Genomic DNA, 21476 nt, shown 5'->3' with positions numbered 1-21476 from the left:
CCTCTTGGCTTATGGCAATAGTAATTCCCATGCACAAAAAGGGTACTCTTAACGACCAGGTAAATTTCAGGCCAATTGCCCTAATAGACACTGCGGCTAACATTTTTGCACGTCTAGTCCTGTATGAATTGGAGACGTACATTAACACCGCTGGAATTCTTTCCAAAGCATAGGTGGGCTTCCGTAGGGACATGGGCATGCAGCTCAACGATTCTCACCCATCTATTGTCAGCATCTCGCAATCAGGCTAATGCAATAGTAAGTATGGCATCTTTAGACCTTTCGGCTGCATTCGACAGCGTCTTGCGTAACCGCCTTTGGTGGAAGATGTTGTCCTATGGTATTCCATCTAAGCTGTTAGCGATAATTGCTGCAGTCCATCAAAACACATCTTATAGGGTTCGTATTAACTTTGAGGGCCTGCTATCCGACAGCATCCCGACGGGAATCGGAGTGAAGCAGGGCTGCAATTTGGCCGCGGTACTCTTCAACCTATACCTGGCTGATATTGAGAAAAGATGGGAGGGAAAAAATGTTTTTCCGGTCACTCTGGGCAAGTTTCACTTGAACTGGTTGGCATTTGCCAATGATGTCATTCTGTTTGACAAGGTACCCTTTGGGCTACAGAATAAATTAAACATCTTTCAAGAGTACTGTGTGCTCAATAATTTGATCATCAACTCGGCTAAATCCCACATCATAACCCTCATGAAGAAGAAGAAACCCTGAGGTTCAAGTATGTTGTAAAGACTAATATTTTCCATTCTTATGAATCTTGTGTGCGGTATCAGACAACCTGGTGGTGGTGCAATACATGGGGCATAAAGGTGGGCAAGGAAGCTTTGATCTTTGTAGGGACTTTGATGAATAGATGATGGGTCCGAGTTTTCTTTTGGTGTGGCTCAAATGACTTAATTATTTGGGAAGACGTATGGCCTTGAAAAACATCTTATGTACACATTTGCATTCTCAGACACAGGGTCTTTAATGCGCCTTCATTTTTCAGTCATGCATGCGTAAAACATACAGGCCCATTGCTCGGGCTGATCTGCTTGGGAGGTTTTGCTGAAAGAACGCATTAGAAAACCCTAAGCAGTCGGATGACCACCTTGGGTAAACACATATCTCTTGCCATTGCTGAAAGGTGTACTTATGCATTACAATCAATACAAATACGTTTGTGTTTGCCTGAGACAAAGTTGACCTCAAGGTGCACAGGAAGCAGCAGGCAGCGTGCTCATATATATAGGTGCTGCCACCCTGAGGTTTCCATCCAGGGGCCTTCACTGAACAGCACCCCCGAGCTTTAGAGCACCTTTACATCATGAAGGCAACCGGTCTCATACTCTTCCTCACGCTGGCACTCGCCTCCGCCCAAGGTAAGAATTACGAACTGGCTGCGCCATTAACACCACAGGAGCTTCTCCAGGTCTGTATGTGCGTTAACCTTTAATAAAGTCGTTACAATGTGGATTATTAACATACAACATATGCTAAATGTAAATATTTCTGAAACCGCGGGGCGCTTATTGATGTAAGGGCACTTGAAAATAATCGGTTATGAAGCTGCCACTGGAATGGCTTCTAATTGTTCAGTGCAGTTATTTTCCCTCAAGTATGAGGTAACCAAACCAAGGCAAATGCATTCCTACATGTGAAAACGAATATGCTACCATCCATGTAATGCTATTCATGGTGCATGAGTCATCGGATAATGCAACACATTACATGCTTGGGCAATGCACCTGACAGTACGCAGATGAAGGGAAACTCGTGTGTCTGCATCCAAAAAGTAAACTTTCAAAACTCTGAGCCAAAAAAGTCAACTTTCAAAGGTCTGTGTTAAAAATGAACCACTCTCAAAGATGGCAGTTTGCGGTCGAGTACTCTTTTTTTGCACTTTTGCATTTTAGAAGGGGGCTTCAAAAGTCGAGCCTTCGAAAGTGAGTCAACTCTCTTGAAATGTTTTAAGTGAATTGTTGTTATTGTAAATATTAGCCTTTCCCTTACTTATCTCTTTTTTTTCATATAACTTTGTTTCCATTTCCTCTTTCCACGCACCCGGTAGACCTGCAGCAGGATGACTTTAGATGGTGTATTTTCTGAATGCCGAGATTTGAACTTCGAATCCTCTAAAGCACTAGCACTGGTTTTATGGAGGAAATCAGCTGACAATGTAAACACATTTGCTTAGGCGAAAACTGTGGAATCTGTCACAGTCGTTTTGATGCCAATTTACAGAGAAACCTGCGAGCAATAAAGGGTTTAAGAGAGAAAGGGACCAGCTGGAAAGCGTGGGGCTCTATTACTTGGGTACAGCATTGATTGCGGGTGAACTCTAATTAAGAGGAGTGCCTGCAGTGTGTCTTCAAGTAACATAGCCCAGCGCGCCTCCCAAATACTCTAACATAAAGACTATTGCTGTGAAAGAGCCCCATTCTTCTGCACACATTGCAAGTTAGAGCTCGATGTGAATGAAAACAACCACAGAGAAATAGGCGGGATGAAAGTGTGACCAAAACATCAGTCAACTGACGCAGCTTGATATTTTGAGGGAGAGTGAAAGGGCAGCAGGGGTTATGTGAAGATATGCAATGGGTGGAGATGTTCCCAGGTTTTGCTGAGCGACAATGTATGTTTGGTCACATTTGATATCTTTCTTACAAAAAAAAGTGATTAAAAAGAATAGGTTGTGCGAGGTTTAATATCTTCTAAATTATTGAAAACTAATGAGACACAGGTGTATGGTCTGGGATCCCCAGTCCATATTCTTTGAGATCCTCTCAGATTCTGAGTGAGTATAAGATCCTACCACACTTTGAGGGACAGTAAGATTCTCTCAGACTGTGAATGACCATGAAATCCTCTTAGACTGTGAATGGCCATGAGATACATTCAGGCTGTGGGCAACAATATGATCCTCTAAGACTGTGAGTGACCATGAGATCCTCTCAGACTATAAATGACCATGAGATCTGACCATACTGTGAGGGACAATGCGATTCTCTCAGATTGTGAATGACCATGACATCCTTTCAAACAGTAAGTGACCATGAGATCCTTTCTCACTGTGAGTGCCCATGAGATCCATTCTGACTGTGAGTAACCATGAGATCCTTTAATACAGTGACTGACTGTAAGTGATTTCAATCCGGCACTCACCTAAGTCAATGCCTAGCGTGTAATGCACAACTGAAATCCTTATTTATTGTTGTCTAAAAGTTATTTTATTCTGAACGATGTACCACTCATATCACGCCCCTCTCCTGGAGCCCCCCCTCCCACCCCCTCGGTCACACTGAACCAGGAATCAGGCTGGTTTGCAAAGTTAAAATATTTATTTATGTATTCACAATTCAATCACACTATGTTTTATTGGGTACACAATAATCACCAATGGGGTGATGTAACGCTAAATAATCTCTTTAATACACAAGGAGTAATAGTGAGCAAAACAATTCAGCACAGAAATAATACTTTTGTGTGTGTTCAGATCAAATAGCAATGTGGTTACTAGTTCCCCCTCTACACCCCTCAATCCCCCAACAGGCAATGTAAAGAGATAAGAGGAGAGAGAGCAGGTATTCAGGAATGCCAGAATTCAAACAAAATATCAATCCCAATTTCCCCCCAGCAACACAAGAGAAAAACAGAATTGATTGGCAAGCGGTCAGAATGGTTTTAAAGTTATCTGGAGAATGGATTGGGTAAAAACACTAAATATGGTTTAAGTTGCTGAAATTGTTTAAATTCTTATGGGAGCCGCTTTGGATAGTTGTACACAAACACTAGCAATGATCTGATACTAAGAAACAATGTGAAATCTTAAAATTAAGGTCGGAAGCAATCAAAATCTGTTTTACATGTGTCAGAATGTCCCTAAAACTAAATTTGCGGCAAACTTTTCAGTGCACGGTAATCGTAATCACGGGAGAACCGTCTAGTTTTTGGATGCGGTTTTAGATACAAATTAAAGCTGTGGATGTTACCTACAAGCAAAAGTTGCTTTTCTAGCACAAACATTGAGGAAGTTATGGATTTTTTAGTGGAGGTCGTTTTTCGAGATAGGTGCAAGAATGGGAAAACGGGAATATGCTTTTAAAATGACAAAAAGGATTTCTTACACTAGAGGATGACTATGAATAAAAGAATACCACACAGAACACAGCCACTTGATCAGGGCGACTGCCTGCAGTGGAGCTTGCCTACTTCAGATGAAAAATATCGGCGCAAAGATAGATTTAACAATACTAATACAGGAGGTAGATAGGAGGGATAGGCTAGAGAGTTCAGGCAATTCAAAAGTACTCCTAACAATACAGATTCTGAAGACAAGATAGGATGGATTTAAGATAGGGATTGGACTAAGCAAGGAACATATGCTAGTGACACAGTCCTATCTATAGATGCTGACCAGATATGTTTCAAATGGGACTGTCAGGATTCTGGTCAGGGATTCTGGTCAGGGATTCTGGTCAGGGATTCTGGTCAGGACAGACTGCGGGGCACATCGGATCTTGGCAGCGTCAAGGCGCTCTGGACACTGCATGGCAGGACTGGACTGGATCTGCAATGCACTCTGGTCACAGCACAGCAAAGGATTGAACCGCCCTTCTTGGTTCTGAAGATAATTATTTTAGCAGACAAGCAGTATAGCGCAGCCCGGCTGTATGTTTGATGTTCCCCTTAGGTTTCTGGCGTTGGTTCTGGTTCTGGAAATGTAAGGCCTAGCTGAAAATGGTTCAGCTGTGAAATGGGCCTTTCTGCTTTACCAAGTTTCTGGAGTCTGGAGCAAGTAAGATGGATAGTTCTGCAGCAGAGTGCTCCGCCAGCGTCGGGATAGTGGGTGAATCTGTCTGTCTGTCTGCCTTCTGCTGTCTCTATTTATGCTCATGATAAAGGGGGTGTGTGTGCTGGTTTAGCCTAAACTCGCCCCTTTGACAGGGATTGGTCAGGATCTCCTCTCAGCCTTGATAGGAGGAGAAAACCATATGTCATCTTCATGGTGTGGGTGTATGAGGCTTACAGTCCACCCCTGGCCTCTTGAACACAAAATCTACTTTTGCTACAATACATATTTCCACATGTGCAACCTCTACAGCAACCACATATACAGATTACCTACTTTGTACAGCAGCTACTCCTCCAAACCCCGTAGCTGTAAGATCTTGTGTCTGCTTTTCCCAGAATTTCGCCCTTTTCACCAGGAACACAATGTCCCATTTATCAGCAAATTTCAACAAGTGTACGCATATAACGTGGGCATAAGTGTATACAGTTTCATACTTCTAGCAGTAATACATTTGGTGTAAAATCACATTTTCTGCCGTTTCCTTACAAATTATGTCACACGATCTTGCCGCCTCTTGAAATGTTCAGCCAAAAATTAGATTTCCCATTCTGTTATTTTTGTGTTCTTGACAATTTTCAGTTGTAAGTTATATGTATTTAAACAAAATGTTGTTTGTGAATGTCCAGCAGCAGATGGTTGTTTGTCTCTGCCTCTTTTTGTCTCCCTTCAGTTCAGGAGCAGTCTCCTCCCTGTTTCCTTGGCAGAGGCCATTTACGACCCTTCACACTTAGCATTTCCTTTAGCTGGAGGATGTCCATTGTTTAGTCCTGGGCTCACCAGCAATTCGCACCTCCCCGTGAGTTTCAGCTGGGGGAAGTGTCCTCCTTTTGTGAGGAAAGCTGTTATTCCAGTTTGGGTGGTTTTAGCCAGGCTTAAATTTAAATGTTATTTCTGTTGCATTTTTCTTTAGTTTAAAACAAACTTGTGATTTCAAAATATCAGCTAGAATACTTATTCAAGATTTTAAACCATGGGATAAAAACTGTTACAACATAGGTTACTCTCAGCAATAGGCCACTTAGATTGCAACATTTAATTTCAGTTTATACAGGTTTTAAAGTGTAATCCTGCAGGCTTCTGACAGCTGTCATTCAGGCGGCCGAGGGTACTGCGCCCAGATTTTGACATCCACAACCAGGCAACATTTGCTGTGGAAATCCCTTGATGCTTTCAGCTTTTCAGTAAGAATTTTGGATGTTTGAGGGTGTTTTGTACTGGCATTCTGCAGTTTCAGCAACAAAGAAAAAGTGATTTGAAGCAAGAATTTGGGGTTTCCTTCAGCAAAGCACTGCTTTTCCTTCTGTACTCCATCTTCACATGTTGTGGGGCCCAGTGACATGTTTCAGGAGTGATATCTCTGTTCCACCACTGACAACATGCATGGCAGATTGGACAGCCATCTTTTTGTGCTTTGCAAAGCGCGATTTTCAGAGGTTTTGGCGCGCACAAGGGTTTTGCAGCCATTTGGATGTTTATGGAACCATCAGAACACAGGGATGCCGCATGGCAGAGCAAAAGTGGGTTGAATCATCCCACATGACAATGAGATCCTCTCTCACTGTGAGTGCCCATGAGATACATTCTGACTGTGAGTGACCATGGGATCTTCTAAAACTGGTAGCGACCATGAGATCCTCTGAGACTGTGAGTAAACATGAGATCCTTTAACACTTTGTGATCCTCTAAGACTGTGAGTGACCATGAGATCCTCTCGGTCTGAGAGTGCCATTGCTTGTAATTAGTTGAGATAAACAGGGTTCAGAAGTTGGTTCAGTTTCGATCCCCTCTGTTGGCCGTTGCTAGGTTTCGTAGAATATTTTCTTCATCTGGAATGCCATGAGTATTCCTTGCATCAGTACTCACATAGAAGATGCAGATTAATTCACCCTGCATTTTTAGGGGAGTTATTACATTTCAATTACTACAGACATGAGCACCTCACAAATCACTAATTTCACTGACCTGTTTGCCCATTTGCTCAGTCTTCAGTCTCCCTCCCACCACGTGCCTGGGGTAACATTGGGGCATATAAAGCGCTTAGAATTCATTTCAACATAAACAAGGAGGACGGTGGCTGGACATTAACATCATTGTCAATTGCCGACCTCCAAAAGACACAAGTGATTGGTGACACACCTGCATTTTGAAAAATGAAGCAACGGTTTCAGTGGATTTTTCTTCGTTTTCTCTTTTCCAGGTGGGTCGGAATTCCAGGGATACGAGGTAAATATAGTTTTCATGTTTTGCTATTTCTATTACATTTGCCCTAGCAGGTGATGCAGAATATTTTAACGTTTTGAAATGAGCCCAATCTTTTGTGGCGCGAAGGGCACAGACAAGCTCAACTCCATTGATGCCTTTTTTGAAAATCACTGCCAACAATTCCTTTCAAAAACCCTCGCCATCCTAGACAGTGAACACGCGGAAGCGCTCTGAATCCAGCTCAGTCCTGCCTTGCACCGCCACTAGTGCCCGCGGCACTGCCCCAGTGTGTCATGAAGCACTTTACAGCATTATTAATATCCGGCAGAGTTCAAAAGCAGAGCCTCTCTGTGAGTCCAGCACTCTGGGCGGCACTGAGCTCTGGCAGTCTGTCTCAATGCTTACTCTCTGCTATCTGAGTCTTCATTTTCAGATGGGAAGATCCCACATCCTTAATAGTAATTCCTAAGGGTCTTTTCCTTGGCATAATAAAGCCCACTTAACCTTTCTAGAAGGTATTTATAACAATTCATTTATATTAGCAATTTCTACTGCACTGGGTAATGTCCTTCGAGTCCATTGAGAGCCAGTGATCGTAATACATCGTAATCATTGCCAATACACGCCTTTTGATGCTCCTTCCAACGTATCTCAACTATACTCCTACCGCTCAGCCAGAACACCTCTACCCTGACAGGCTTGACCATGACTACTAAACTACTGATGGTTGCAGAGCAGCTGCATTGCACCCCTGCACCTTGGAAAAGGGGGGAGTGTGCTGCTGATGCACCTCCAGGCAAATACTGCCACCACCACCAGCCTCCCCACAGCTGGAACCCTACCCTCCTGCAGATGCGAGGGTGGGGATTATGGACACTGTAGAAAATGTGCTATTAATGAGTTACCAAATAAGAATTCACTGTTTAGAGGCCTCAGTCAAGCCATCGCATTGAAGGTCTGGCAACCAGTTAGAAATGCTAATTAGGCCAGGTTACCACAGTAAGACCAGATTCCAGTATTACTAGTGATATCAGATTGCATTATATCCCTCCATCTCAGTAAAACCAGATTCCAGTATTCCTAGTGATATCAGATTGCATTATATCCCCCACCTCAGTAAGACCAGATTCCAGTATTCCTAGTGATATCAGATTGCATTATATCCCTCTACCTCAGTAAGACCAGATTTCAGTATTCCTAGTGATATCATATTGCATTATATCCCGCCACCTCAGTAAAACCAGATTCCAGTATTCCTAGTGATATCAGATTTCATTATATCCCTCCACCTCAGTAAGGCCCGATTCCAGTATTCCTATTATTATCATATTGCATTATATCCCTCCACCTCAGTAAAACCAGATTCCAGTATTCCTAGTGATATCATATTGCATTATATCCCTCCACCGCAGTAAAACCAGATTCCAGTATTCCTAGTGATATCAGATTTCATTATATCCCTCTACCTCAGTAAGGCCTGATTCCAGTATTCCTAGTGATATCATATTGCATTATATCCCTCCACCTCAGTAAAACCAGATTCCAGTATTCCTAGTGATATCATATTGCATTATATCCCTCCACCTCAGTAAGACCAAATTCCAGTATTCCTAGTGATATCAGATTGCATTATATCCCTCCACCTCAGTAAGACCAGATTCCAGTATTCCTAGTGATATCATATTGCATTATATCCCTCCACCTCAGTAAGACCAGATTCCAGTATACCTAGTGATATCAGATTGCATTATATCCCTCCACCTCAGTAAGACCAGATTCCAGTATTCCTAGTGATATCATATTGCATTATATCCCTCCACCTCAGTAAGGCCAGATTTCTTTATTTCCATTTACAAGAATAAGACCAGATTTAAGTATGTCAAGGTAGAACAGTAATAACAGACTGCATAGGCCCATTGATCATAGTAATGCCAGGTATGTTCTCGCACACACCCATGTTCTACAGCGAGAAGCCACTTTCAGTCCCTCATGGTTACTTCCAAGGGCATACTTCAGGACCTTGATCTGCAACCTTTGGCTCTCCAGATGTTTTAGACCACAGTTTCCATCAAGCTCAGCCAGCATAGTCAATGGTGAAGGATTGTGGTGGTTGTAGTTCAAAACACCAGTAGAGGAGTACGATGCAGACACCTTTTGCCTTAGAATGGGGAAGCATTGTGGGCTAGCACTGGAGAAATGTGGTGCTACCGCAGACAGGCAGAGGGGTCCAGGGATTAGGTGGTGCTGTTTCCGTTCACTCCCTGTGCCCTGCCACTTTCAAAAGCTTGCTGCCACAGAGATGCGCTGCTGGTGTGTTGCCTTTCATGCCGAGAGGTCCATAGAGATGGGAGGCACAGGGCACAGGAGGCCTTTAACTGAAATCACCCCTGGCAGGCCAGTCAGTCTCCCGGCGTGTAGGTGCTGTTACGGCATTGGCAGCAGAAATAAAAACACCCAAGACACAGAAATGATGTGGCTTTCAATACAAAGGTGCACACCGCAAGTGCACACTGTCTGTTCACGCCCATGTTGCCTCCATTGCACGAGCCTTGGCTTTATTTCAAGCACCATCTAGAATCCAAAACTACAAACCGAGTTCATTGAAATGTACATTTTTCTTTAGCACGGGATAATCGCCCCTGATAAAGTATGCCTTTCTAAACATGGTTTACTTTTATCCACATTTTACAACCCTGAACAATTGTTGTCTTAAATGGAGAATTAAATCGAACGTATCTTAAAAGTGTGCTCTAATTTCTTTTTAGGTCAAATGCGACCAAAATGTGCGAGGCATTTGCAACAGGATGTGGCGCCCTGTGTGTGGAATGGACGGCAAGACTTACTCCAGTGAATGTAACATGTGTACGATGACAGGGTGAGTGGAAATAGGCCGAATGCGAAGCTATTCTAATGAGATTGTGTAGGCCCACAATAGATGTTTCCACCAGGCCCTAATGGAGACTCTGATACACTTTCCACAAGCAATGCTAGCGCCGTGTAACAAGCGCGGGCTGCCCCATAGGACAATGCCCGATTTGCATGTCTAGTATACTAATGTGGGCCCGGTTTTTTGGGCCAAAATTGGCTCTTTTTTGGACAAAATTAATCACTTTGATAAGTTACTTCACTACGCAGCTAGCAGTTTTGAACAGTGTTACTGAACACATATTTTAACTGTCCGTAAAGGAATGACTTGCTATTCGCAACTGTGGGCCACTTTTTCCTTGGTGCCCGGGGACAGTTGTATGCCCCAGTCCGACCTTCCTCATTGAAAAGAAGGGGAAATTATCATGACATAATGGCCTGTCGAGGGCCATCAGTTGGCTCAGGTTCATTATCCTAGGTCTATGAGACAATTAACACGTTTTAGCTTGCCTTCGGTGTGTTACATTGGATGTTACCGGTCATGTGGAAGGTGCAGTCACAACACGCTACAGAGAGGCAGTGCCTTGTTGAAATATACCTTGCTGGGATATTGCATTGCCGATTTTTGAATGCTGTCACATGATTTTTGCTGTTCCCTTCTGCTTTTGAAATCAGAGAATGCATGCACCTCTATAAGCAGTATGCTGCAACATGCGGCCATCCGAGTCTCTTGGGAAAGGAACTTTCTTTAGCACTTTGAAATGAAATGCATTGTGGAGGTGGTTACGCCGCACACTGGTGTCTTGACGATGGTCTCATCTTCCCTAATATACTGCCTTTTCCATTATCCTCCTTTTCTCATTCCCCTTTGTGCAGGAAGGCCAAGGTGTGTGTAAGGCATTCCCGGAGCTGCGATGAGGCAGGACGAAAGGTAAATCCATATCTGTTATCAGCGAACACCATGTACATATTGTACGTTTGTGATTGGAAAATGCTATACTCTTCTAAGGTGCCATGTGTATTTTCAGAAATAAAGATGTCGTCTCCGAATATTACTTGAATTCTTTTCCCCATCCATATGCGTCAGACTAATGACATACTTCACCTGCATCAATCCAAAACTAGCTGTAACTGCTGTATCATACGCCGACCTAGCAATCACTGCTCTGTCTCTCGGTCTTTCTCTCTCTCTCAGTGTGCTCCCTTTCTCTTTCTCAATCTCTATCCCTCTTTCTGCCTTTCACTTTCTCTATAAGTGGATGAGAGTCGCAAAGCAAGGCGTGCATTTGCCAGAGCCATCCCAGCCATTTCTAACTGCTGCTCGACCAAAGAAAACAAAAAACAGACATCACGAGCGGGGAAAGCAGCATTTAACATGTATACAACATTGTACACTGGCTCTTTTTCAAATTGTATAATTTATATTTCTGATTATCACTTCCAGTTTATATTGCAGTCATAATATGAACTTTACACTTGTCTTGCTTCGCAAAGCACATTATCAAAACCTAGAACAAACATATGACTTATTTTCTGATAGAAGTTTATCTGCTGCACTTATTGTATTCTTCTGAAATACTCCTCCCACGAGAAAGGGGAAGGAGACAAATAGCACCAGTGAGGGTTCGTGCCTGATTTGCGTAAAAACAAAAAGCATTTTGGCAACATACAAATCATTATTGATATTTATATTTGACAAATATGTTTGTGATAAAAGGGCTGCATGCGTGAATCCCTAAGTGCTTAATGCTCACATGGCTTTGTGTTCATTTCATTTTTCACAGCACTAATCCTAATATTTAAATGTTTACAACATAGATGTATATAAGTATATATACTAATTTGGTCAACCTCAAAGCTTAGAAGTGAGGATGAAACAGCTGTGGCATTGCTCCCCACATTGGGAGCAAAGGGCTATGCAGAAATGAGATTTAGTAGCATTTCAGCTGGGTCTCATTGTCAGGACAGCTGTGCACATTCTCAATTCACAATGCACAGGCATCTAATAGCATTATAATATATAGAGCTATCAGAAATAACATGAGGCTTGCTGAACATGAAATCATAAAAATGCAATGTTCCCAAAAACATGATAAATTAATATTTGAAACTGTCTGAAAAGAGCATTGGGTGTTGGCTAGTTCCCCAAGGGCAGTCTCGGGTCATTTACCATCATCAGTCAGAGGCATTTTTAGGGGCTTTTGTGTGAGTAAGGTGGTCATCTTGGAGGTGGTATAGGGCTGTAATTAGGACAATTTGTCTAAGACATTTCTGTTCTAAAGCCTTTCATTAGCAGCACACCAGAAAACTGCATTGAATTAATTAACAAGAGAATGTCCCACATCCTGTTGGAAACATGTCTGTGCGAAGGACACAGCATTTGTTTAAAATAACCAACTCTAAAAGATACCGGGCCTCATTAAAAAAAAAGATCAAATTAATTCAGAGGAGACAAACTTGGATTGCACTGCCAAGCAAAAAGATCCCCCCCACCCCCCATTGAATGTTCGCCATTTGCAAAAAGTAGCAGTTACACATTGTTAAAAAGGCGAAATCGCCTTTACATCTTTTTTTTTACAACTGATGTTGCAACAATTGTAAATGCTTCCCATCACTTGCACATGACAGGCAGGATTTGCAATAGATTGCAAAAGAACCAGCCCGCTTTCAGCAGGTGCAAAAACAGGCGTAATCCATAGGAATCCATTGAAAACGCCATGCTGCCATGAAGTTTAGTGGTTTTTGAAGGGGAAGGGGGTATATAAGGGGTAGAGCGGTGTGGGTATAGGGACTACAAAATAGGCAAAGGAGGTTTGGGGGGACCCCCCAAATATTATTTTAAAAATTCGATGAGTTTTTTGTGGGGCGAAAACTTTCGCCAAAAAACGCCATGAAAAAAAGCCTGGCGATGTAATAACGTTTTACCATTAATCGGTAGGCGATTCTCAACCTCCACGCGGCCTCTAAAAACCAAGATAATGAATCCATTGAACCAGGCATTGCATTCATATTAACACCTTCATTTATGTTCTGGAAGCTTGGAAAAGGAGACCTTCTGTGCTTTCTTGGTGGGGCTCGCTCGCTGCAGTGCCACACGCTGATTTAATCAAGTAGCTTGTGGGACCTCTGCACATTGAATCCATATGTTCTGCATGCATTGAAGGTAGAGCGTGATGGCAATATTCTGGTATTTTCATCTCTAAAATGTATTCCTTTTTCAGCTTGATTGTACTCGCTACACAAGCCCGATGTGCACCATGATATACGCACCCCACTGCGGCAGTGATGGCAAAACCTATGGCAATGAATGTCAGTACTGTAACGCGCAAGCCAGGTGGGTATCTTTGGTATTGCTTCGGTGTTGTGTGAAAGATAAGTAAGTCGTGGCATGCATGTCCCTTTGGGTGAAGCAAGTCAATGCAGCAACACACTCAAGAACAAATCAACATGAAACAGATATTTCTAAATCTGCACACAGACGAGGAAGCAGAAGGCAAGCTAAGAAACATGGGCAAAGCCAACCGTGTGTGCTTTGGCACAGTGGCATTGTTTTTTGTGTTGCTAATTAGTGCTCACATCCTGTCCCAAGTGATTGGCTGGGCAAGAGGCCATTCAAGAGCGGGGAATGCCATAAAAACCAAGATGTGAGAGAGTCTGAAGTAGCGAAGGATGATTCATTGTGCCAAAGGTAGCAGAGACAACAAGGGTCATGGCATAGCTAACTAGTGGTGGTGAGCCAAAAGACTACGGCCTTTTGTGCTACCATTTAGTCAAGTGCTACTCTGTAGACCAAGGATGCACAACACACGGCCAGCCACCAGGGACGTCATTTCACCAAAATGGCAGGGGCAGCAGAAGTGAAAGCCCATGACCTCTGATGGCATCACAGGAAGTGATGTCATTTGACCTCACCCCGAAGTGACATCACAGGAAGTGATGGAACATAACCTTTTACCCCTTGACAAAACAGGAAGTGGCATCACATAGCATTACTCCTAAGTACGCTATGAAAAATATGGTTACAATATCACTTTAACGTGATCAACATTTCATACACGAAAGGATCACCATATGTATCGGCAGAAACAAACAGGCTATAACTGCAAATTGTGAACAGCAAAATACATAGTCCGAAATGGATGCTTCTACTCCGAATGTTTTTTGGAGTTTTCTGTCTGAATTTGAGGTGTTTAAGAACATACTAAATCAGTGACTCACACCCTGAAGTGTGCCTGAAATAAAACTGTAATGAGTCTAGCAATTATTGTATGGAATTCCAAAAAGAAAAATGATTTGTCATTCCTATTTTTTTCAGGGGTAGCAAGGGAGAACACATATGTAGCAAGGGAGACTTCAGCGGTCACAAGTGCGACCCCTGGAGACCCTTAAATGACGTCCCTGCCCGCCATGGGACAGATGTGGCCCTTCACATCATGATTTATGACCCTCCATGCCAGAGGAGTTAAAGAGTAAGGGGCAGCCATTTCCTAGTCTTTTCCCCTCTAAATGTTACAGTGCAAACACAGCTACACAGAAATAACAGATGTTGACACTTCATTCTTATTTATTTTTATACATGCAGGAGAACAGAATTACCCAAAACATTGCTGCCATTGCTTAAGTTGCATCATGAAAAAGCAATTAGGCCATGAATTTTAGACAAAAGGTGAATGGCAAGTGGGTGCCAAATTGGCATATACATTGCCAATTGCCTATGTTGCAGTGGCTTTTAGTATTATTCCCTGAATGATTGTGTTTCATTTTTGGTATTGTAGTTCTGATATAGCATATAACATAGTTTGCATGGACCGTGGTATTGGATAAGTGAAACTACAATGTCATTCTTTAAAAGCCTCCCAAAGTAAAGAGTAGACTAATGTGAAATCACTTAAGAATGTGTTCAGTGAATGGTTCCAAATCTTCCTGATCTATGAGAGGGGGATAGAACGAGAATTTTATTCCAGATGTTAGCAACCTGAACTGCAAAACGTTTTCCTCCCCTGAGCTTAGGTTAAAAGCAGGGATGCACAAAAGATGTTGTTTTGTGCTTCGAAGATTATGTTCTGGCAAGTGTCGAACAACTTTAACCAAAAGATAAACTGGCACCGTTCACATTGGCCTGTTGCATCTGCAGCAAAAAAGCATTGTAGGGGTAGCATTTTCTTTATCTGCCATTATCTACCACTTTCCCCATATATTCTAGGACAGGAGTTTGTTTATATATTTATACTGATCCTAGAATATTTTGGGTAGTTTGATCCCAACAATATCTTTGCCGCAAATGTAATGACATACAACTGGTGCCATTAAGTGCTTGTGTTTCAAAGCTGTTCAAGCAATTTTTGATTTAATCCTGGTACACACTTGCCATCAATGTAGCACAGACCTGGCAGCAGAAAAGCCTGAAAAGGAATAACACTGTTTTTGCCCCTGTCAAGTGAAGGTGGTGGACTCTCATCCATTCCTCACATGTGCAGTTCTGAAGAATTGCAAAGTAAACTCGCTATCTACACTTGCATTCGCAATATATAATTATATACATATTGTGTTTACCAATATACCATTGCCTGACAACATCTCAAGATATAAGAAGATGAAAGAGGAGGAATGTCTATTTATTGAAAAGGGCAAAGGGGGGACACCTGTCGTACTCCACAGGTGCCCATTGCAGTGGTAGAGGAAAAAAGGGCTTAGTTAAACTCTGCATGCTCATTCCTCAAAAAAGGGATTGAATCAGGAAAGGGAACTGCTGGAGGAGTTCACATCTGAAGGGAAGGTGTTCATGAGAGTTTACTGGATTTGGATTGGATTAGTGTCACTTACCAACAACTGAACTCTCAAAATAAGTACAGGTTACACCTAGTCCACCAGTTTGCAACAGCAAAACCACATATAAGGACAAAATAATGAAACAAACACAAACATATGCCTATAATATTATATTGTGAGGAATTCGACCATCCACACGGGGAGAGTGCGCTCGCCTGGGCTTTTGTATATTTTGATAAATAAAAATAAATGATTGGAGATTAGCCTCCAAAATGTGTGTGGTCATTCTGCACCCATTTTATCTGCTCACCACATGAAACACATAGTCATGTATAACCCGGGGAAATACAGCCTACAGGCGCTGTCTTCCACTGTCATATTCAGCTGGAATGTGACAGACACGAGTACATCAAATCATTTCAAGAAGGAGGCAGGCACACCTTTCTCCAGCCATGGGCAGCCTAATTTAAATATCAAAGGCTCCATGGATCTGCTTTCCCTTTGTCTAATCTGGCTAGTGGCAGTGCACACTAAGGAGGACATTACGGCAAGCCTGGAGGAGAGTCTTGGTTGCCAGATTAAACAACAGGAAAGGTCGGCCTAATACCCCTTTGGTATGCAATGTGTCAGCTTGAAGCTAGTTCCCACCTCTCTGTATGAAAGGCAGTGAATGGCCTGTCTGGGTCCAGCAGTTACCACATGTGTCCCTGCAGAGCAGACCCGTTTCAGAGGGATGAAGGATGTGATTTGGGGGAGACAGGAAGTCTGCTCCGAGCACAATCTTCAAGGGAGACCTGTGCTTTAATCAAGAGTCACAGAGGGCTCAGTTAACCACAGAGATACTTTGATCTACAACAGTTGCTGTTGAACCGGTTGTCCACCGCCAGGTCACAGGAACACCGGACACAAATGTATACTGTAAGAAGAGAAGTGAGGGTTAAGATATCCCTTTTTCCAGATTCTAGAGGGACATGGATGGAGAGCACTAATTTGTACTCCAAAGATCAAGAGAGTAGAAGAGGGACAGATTTCTGAAAAGTTATTGAATGCTGTGGAATCCCAGATGAAGTTGTGGCAGACTTTCAGATCTTAGATTCATTGTCCATTCTGGAGCGGTTTATCTTGTGATGAATACGCGTTTATTTGTTGTTCGCCTACCTAATAAGGACCCTCTCAGGTGAGTCATCACGTTTTTCGGAGTTCGTTCTACCATCACAGGCCTCACATTTCCTAAATGTAGTTTTGTGAAACTATATAAGGCCATTCCCTCTTCCTGTTCATTGGTCGCTTTTGCTAGACTGTGAGGTAAGGTGTTGCACATGGCATGCTTTAATTTGGTGCTTTTGAAGAGTTTGGAAAAGTATTTGGAAGAGAGGAAGAGTCCTTGAACATACCAAGGCAGGGGTGCAGGACGGACATGACATTGGGCACCATGTGGCCCCAAGACTGTACCCATCCACCCTACCAAATCAACATCAGTGGCAGTGGCTACTGTGGCTAGTGGCAGACCTCTGTTGCCAATGTAATCCCCACAAGCAGGTTAGGATGGTGTGCCAACACCGACAGCATGCATTTTTTGGCAGGTACCCTTGGACAAGATGATTTGACATGCCTTTAGTGTGAGGTGTCAGTTAGTGCTAGAAAGCTGAACTGCATAATGGTGGTGGGTATTCTGAGGAGGCATATGGAGGAATGCTGTCCGTCCCTCCAGATGGGCATTGTTCATAGGTGAATGAAAATGTCAGTCATGGAAGAGGCACTGGCCTCAAAGTGGGACACACCCAGTTGTAAGAGTGGCAGAAGTCCATGTGAGAGAAGGAGAACTTCAGTGAGCAGTGGCTGTGCCTTGATAAAATGCCCCAAACCTTAATGGATGCTTGAATCCTGTTAGAAAAACCCCAAAGCCCAGTGGGCTGCTGTACCGTGTGCAAATACCTGAGAACCGTAGTGTGTTGTTGCACCCTTTAAAAATACCAGAGATTCGTAAGGGGTGGTTACACTGTATAGAACATGAAAACCTTTGACAAATGTGTGATCAGGATTCAGAAGCATTACTTGCAATATAGTTAATGCAATGGAATGTGTAAGGCAGCATCTGGTCAGGGTTTCTGAGTCAAGCCTTTATTGCTGCTATTCATTTCACTACTGCATGCACCGCTAAACAACCGTGCTCTACTTTTCAGTGTCTGACATGTGCTGGGTAACACATCATCGCGATCATCTTTCGAGCTGATGTGTTGACTCTGGGTAGATATCCCGTAGTCTTCTGCAATGAAGGGCTCAATAATATTATAAATGTAATTTGTTCTACAAATGGCAATGCAAGACTTCTCCTGTAGTTAGAGACAATAGCTGCGGCCCCACAAAACACTCAAACTGCACAGTTGTGGGGCAGCTTAGAGATTCTACCGCAAATTGCACAAGTGTAGCTTGCCATTCGGACCACTTGCTGTACCAATGCTGTAATGGGTCAACATCCCGAACCATGGATGAAGTGGCGCATTTGTGTGGCTGATGGTTTGCTGTGTGTTCTTGATGACCTGTCTGTATTCAAGATGTCTGAGTCACTAAGGTGGTTGTCCCAAAGATTCTCTTCCTCATATTAGGCTGAGGTTGCACTGCTCTCAAGGCTTTCATCAGGTGTCAGTGATGTCCAGCCCCTTGATGCCACTGTCATTCGCGAGCTTGACATGCCATGTTCATTTGACAAAATATGGTCTATCTGTTGTTCTTGCTACCTCCTGCATTCTTGTGTCGACTGATGTTGCAATCACTGCATCAAAGCATCCTTGCATATTTGCACCGTGCCTCTTCCTTGTGATGTTTGCTGTGAGTACTCATCCTCTGAGACATGTGGTTGGAAAGCTTTCACTTTACGTTGAATCATGGGTCCACAGAGGAAGCCAGCAGGTACACAAAGTTACACAAGGTCGAAAGCAGGTCCCCCACTACATATGCCTCATCAGCATCACATGACAAGTTACAGGCCCTTTCCATGTAGGTTAGGTTCAGCTAAAGCAGATAAACCATGGGGAGTCCCTCACTCATGGATGCATTGTAATTGTTGACCTGCTGGGTGGCCCCCTCAAAAGGTCAGAGCACAAAGCAGAAATTTTAGAGCCGCTGCCACTTACATAGTGCCAAAAATGCCCCATCTCAGGCTCTGCTTTGAGTGTTGCGGTAATCAGTGATGGTGTTTCACTACCCACCTAACCTGTCTAGCATGTGCAAAGTAGAGGTCCAATGGGTGGTCATCAAGGTTTTTAGGTTGTGCAGTGGCAATTCATGTCACACTTGAATATGGGGTAGTTGATGTTTGGCATGGCATACCAGCTGAAAAGGGAGTTGATCTTCAGATCCACAGCCAGTCATATAGCACAGCGAGTAGAGCGCTCGCATTGTCATCTGTGCAGAGCCTTCCGACGCCGGTGGCAGCGCCAAACTCAGCCTTTCATCCTTCCAAGGTTGATAAATGAGCACCACACACCGTGGGTGTGAGCAGCGCTCAGATGCCTGGAGGCGTGTAGTGCAATATAAATGCTGAATAATAATAATAATAATAACAATAATACTATGCAACTGTTTCTGTGACAGGATGACAAATGTTGATAAAGGGTTTGATGGCAGTAATGGTCTATGTATGTTTGCGTGTGATATTAGGTCTGAAATTACCCAGGATGCATTGTTGTTCCACACTGAATAAATGCCACGTCATGCCTTAGTCTATTGTACTCTCTGATCTGTGTCTTCTCTTCTAGCAACCCAAATTTATCTCTGTTGTTTCTGAATCACTGCTACTTACAACAACCCAATTGCGCTTGAAGAACCATCATTTTCGGCGTGAGCTCCTGATCATCTTCTGAGACGTAGCCAGGACTCGGGCTAGCCTCTTACGGCATGCAATTGGACTGCGGTTCCGTAGTTTCTGCATATGCTTCTCAATCAATAAAAGTGCTTGGACCAGCGATATGGATGTCTTATTTAAAGTGCACGTTTTTTTGACTAGTCACAAAAGTACTGTACATTTGAAAGTAAGTTTCTGATTCGCTCGAAAGCTTGCATAGAGCACTCACACTTTTCTCCAGGTGTATTTCCCTTACGTTCCAGAAGGATGTCACGATTAAAGGAAGTCGTATAAGGTCGTTGTAACGTAGATGATATTCAAATATCAACAGGAGTCCTTTCTCCGCTTCTCCATGAGCGGTGAACAGAAAGAGGGTTCGGTACACTAAGTTCTGCTTTTAAAATAGGCTTTTATAAAAACTGTGCCTCCGCAGAGATTTACAAACCCATGGGTGTGATGGAGAGAGTTCATCACGACTGCAAACCCTGATTGGACTGACCTTAAATCTAGGTCTGGGGCCCGGAAGGGCAACTGTAAAGGGGCTGGGTTAACTGGCATCTGGTTCTTTCCAGGTAACAATAACAGATTGCATTCCAAAAAAAACAATAGTTTCTGCAACAGCCAAAATAAGTAAAACCAAGTACAAATGTATTAGATGCTCCTGAAAGAGAATGCAAGGTTAAGCAAGCAAAAAACTCCATACATCTCAAGCTCAGGTGGGGTGGAGAATGCTATTTAAACTTTCTTTCTCTGCATTCCACATCCTGATATTTCTTAGGGTTGGGATTGATAGAAATGATTAGATGATTGAGTAGTGTGGGCTAGTTGGTGGCAGGAAGCCCATATGGTTATCGGCTTAGCAGCGTTTGCAAGGAGTGTCCAGGCAAATACTGTATCCCCAGAGCTCCTCTTATCTGTAGAGTTCTTAATGACATACATACCACTAGCCTGAAACAAAAAATAATCTCAACAATACAGCAACTAAATGAAACAGTCTATACAACGATGCATGAACCTTAGAACTACCCGATAACCGACAAGTCCATCAACGCAGTCTCCTTGGGACGCCGCTCTATGCCTGATCCGGCTCTATATCCCGGCTCTGTGCTGTTGGAGATATTTATGTGGCAACAATCAATGCAGGGAATTCTTTCCCTCCCCAATCAAAAACGCCACATCAATATGCCTTTGATGTTCAAAGCAGGCCTGAACATATTGAATCATTTAGATCCCTGATCCCAGTGTCATAGATAAGCTAAGAATCAGGCTGGTGTGTAAATAGAATATATATTTATTAATGATAGGAAAATAAACATTTGTAAAAATCACAAGAAACGCTCCTTTCTCTGTGGCACAAAACAAAGCTTCAATATCAAGAATTCACTTTGAGAATAGACATTAAGAAAAGATCTGACATTACACCACATGTGGGATTTCACTTTTGGGGTCTCGGAAAATAAAACACAGGTCAAATTGTTCAAACCTTCTATCACGCTCAAAAATCCCTTAATGCCAACAATGATTCAGCACCTTAGAACATTACGAGATCATAAGGTTGGCACTCTGCTTTACATGAAGTTTAATTTGAAGAATATAAAACATTTTTCTATTGGCAAAAAACCATTTCAAACATGCAGCGCTCTGTATTTTTGATCTCCCTGCACACTAGACAATGCAAGCAGTGTTGGAGCACAACAGACTTTGAAAACAAAACACTTTGGGGGTAATCAATAGAATTTGGTGCACAAGTGGTAGTCTGCGCCAGCCGCATGCGCCAAAACCCATTTCAGCGCACAGCATATCCATGGATTTCAACATCCATAACCAGCCGTGGCGCAGAGCGGCGCAGCGACCCTGCAGCAGAACCAGTAATGCCCCCAACCCCGACCCATGCGCCAAAAACATTGCACAAATCCCCCACATGGCGCAAAGGCCAGTGGACCA

The 21476-nt window shown here is 43.0% G+C and overlaps 1 protein-coding gene across 1 annotated transcript; it reads left to right on the top strand.

Annotated features, from left to right (window-relative positions):
• Positions 1-1290: 1290 nt before the first annotated feature.
• LOC138579577 (double-headed protease inhibitor, submandibular gland-like) lies at positions 1291-19653 on the top strand. Its single transcript, XM_069649848.1, has 6 exons — positions 1291-1379; positions 7050-7075; positions 9820-9929; positions 10796-10850; positions 13141-13253; positions 19447-19653. Exons 1-6 carry the CDS (start codon positions 1325-1327, stop codon positions 19508-19510), a joined length of 423 nt encoding a protein of 140 aa, XP_069505949.1. The 5' UTR covers positions 1291-1324; the 3' UTR covers positions 19511-19653.
• The last annotated feature ends 1823 nt before the right edge of the window (positions 19654-21476 follow it).

The sequence above is a fragment of the Ambystoma mexicanum genome, chromosome 3p (genome assembly GCF_040938575.1).
Source record: "Ambystoma mexicanum isolate Mex_15411 chromosome 3p, UKY_AmexF1_1, whole genome shotgun sequence".
Lineage (NCBI taxonomy): Eukaryota > Metazoa > Chordata > Amphibia > Caudata > Ambystomatidae > Ambystoma > Ambystoma mexicanum.
This window is presented reverse-complemented; position numbering and strand designations above follow the sequence as displayed.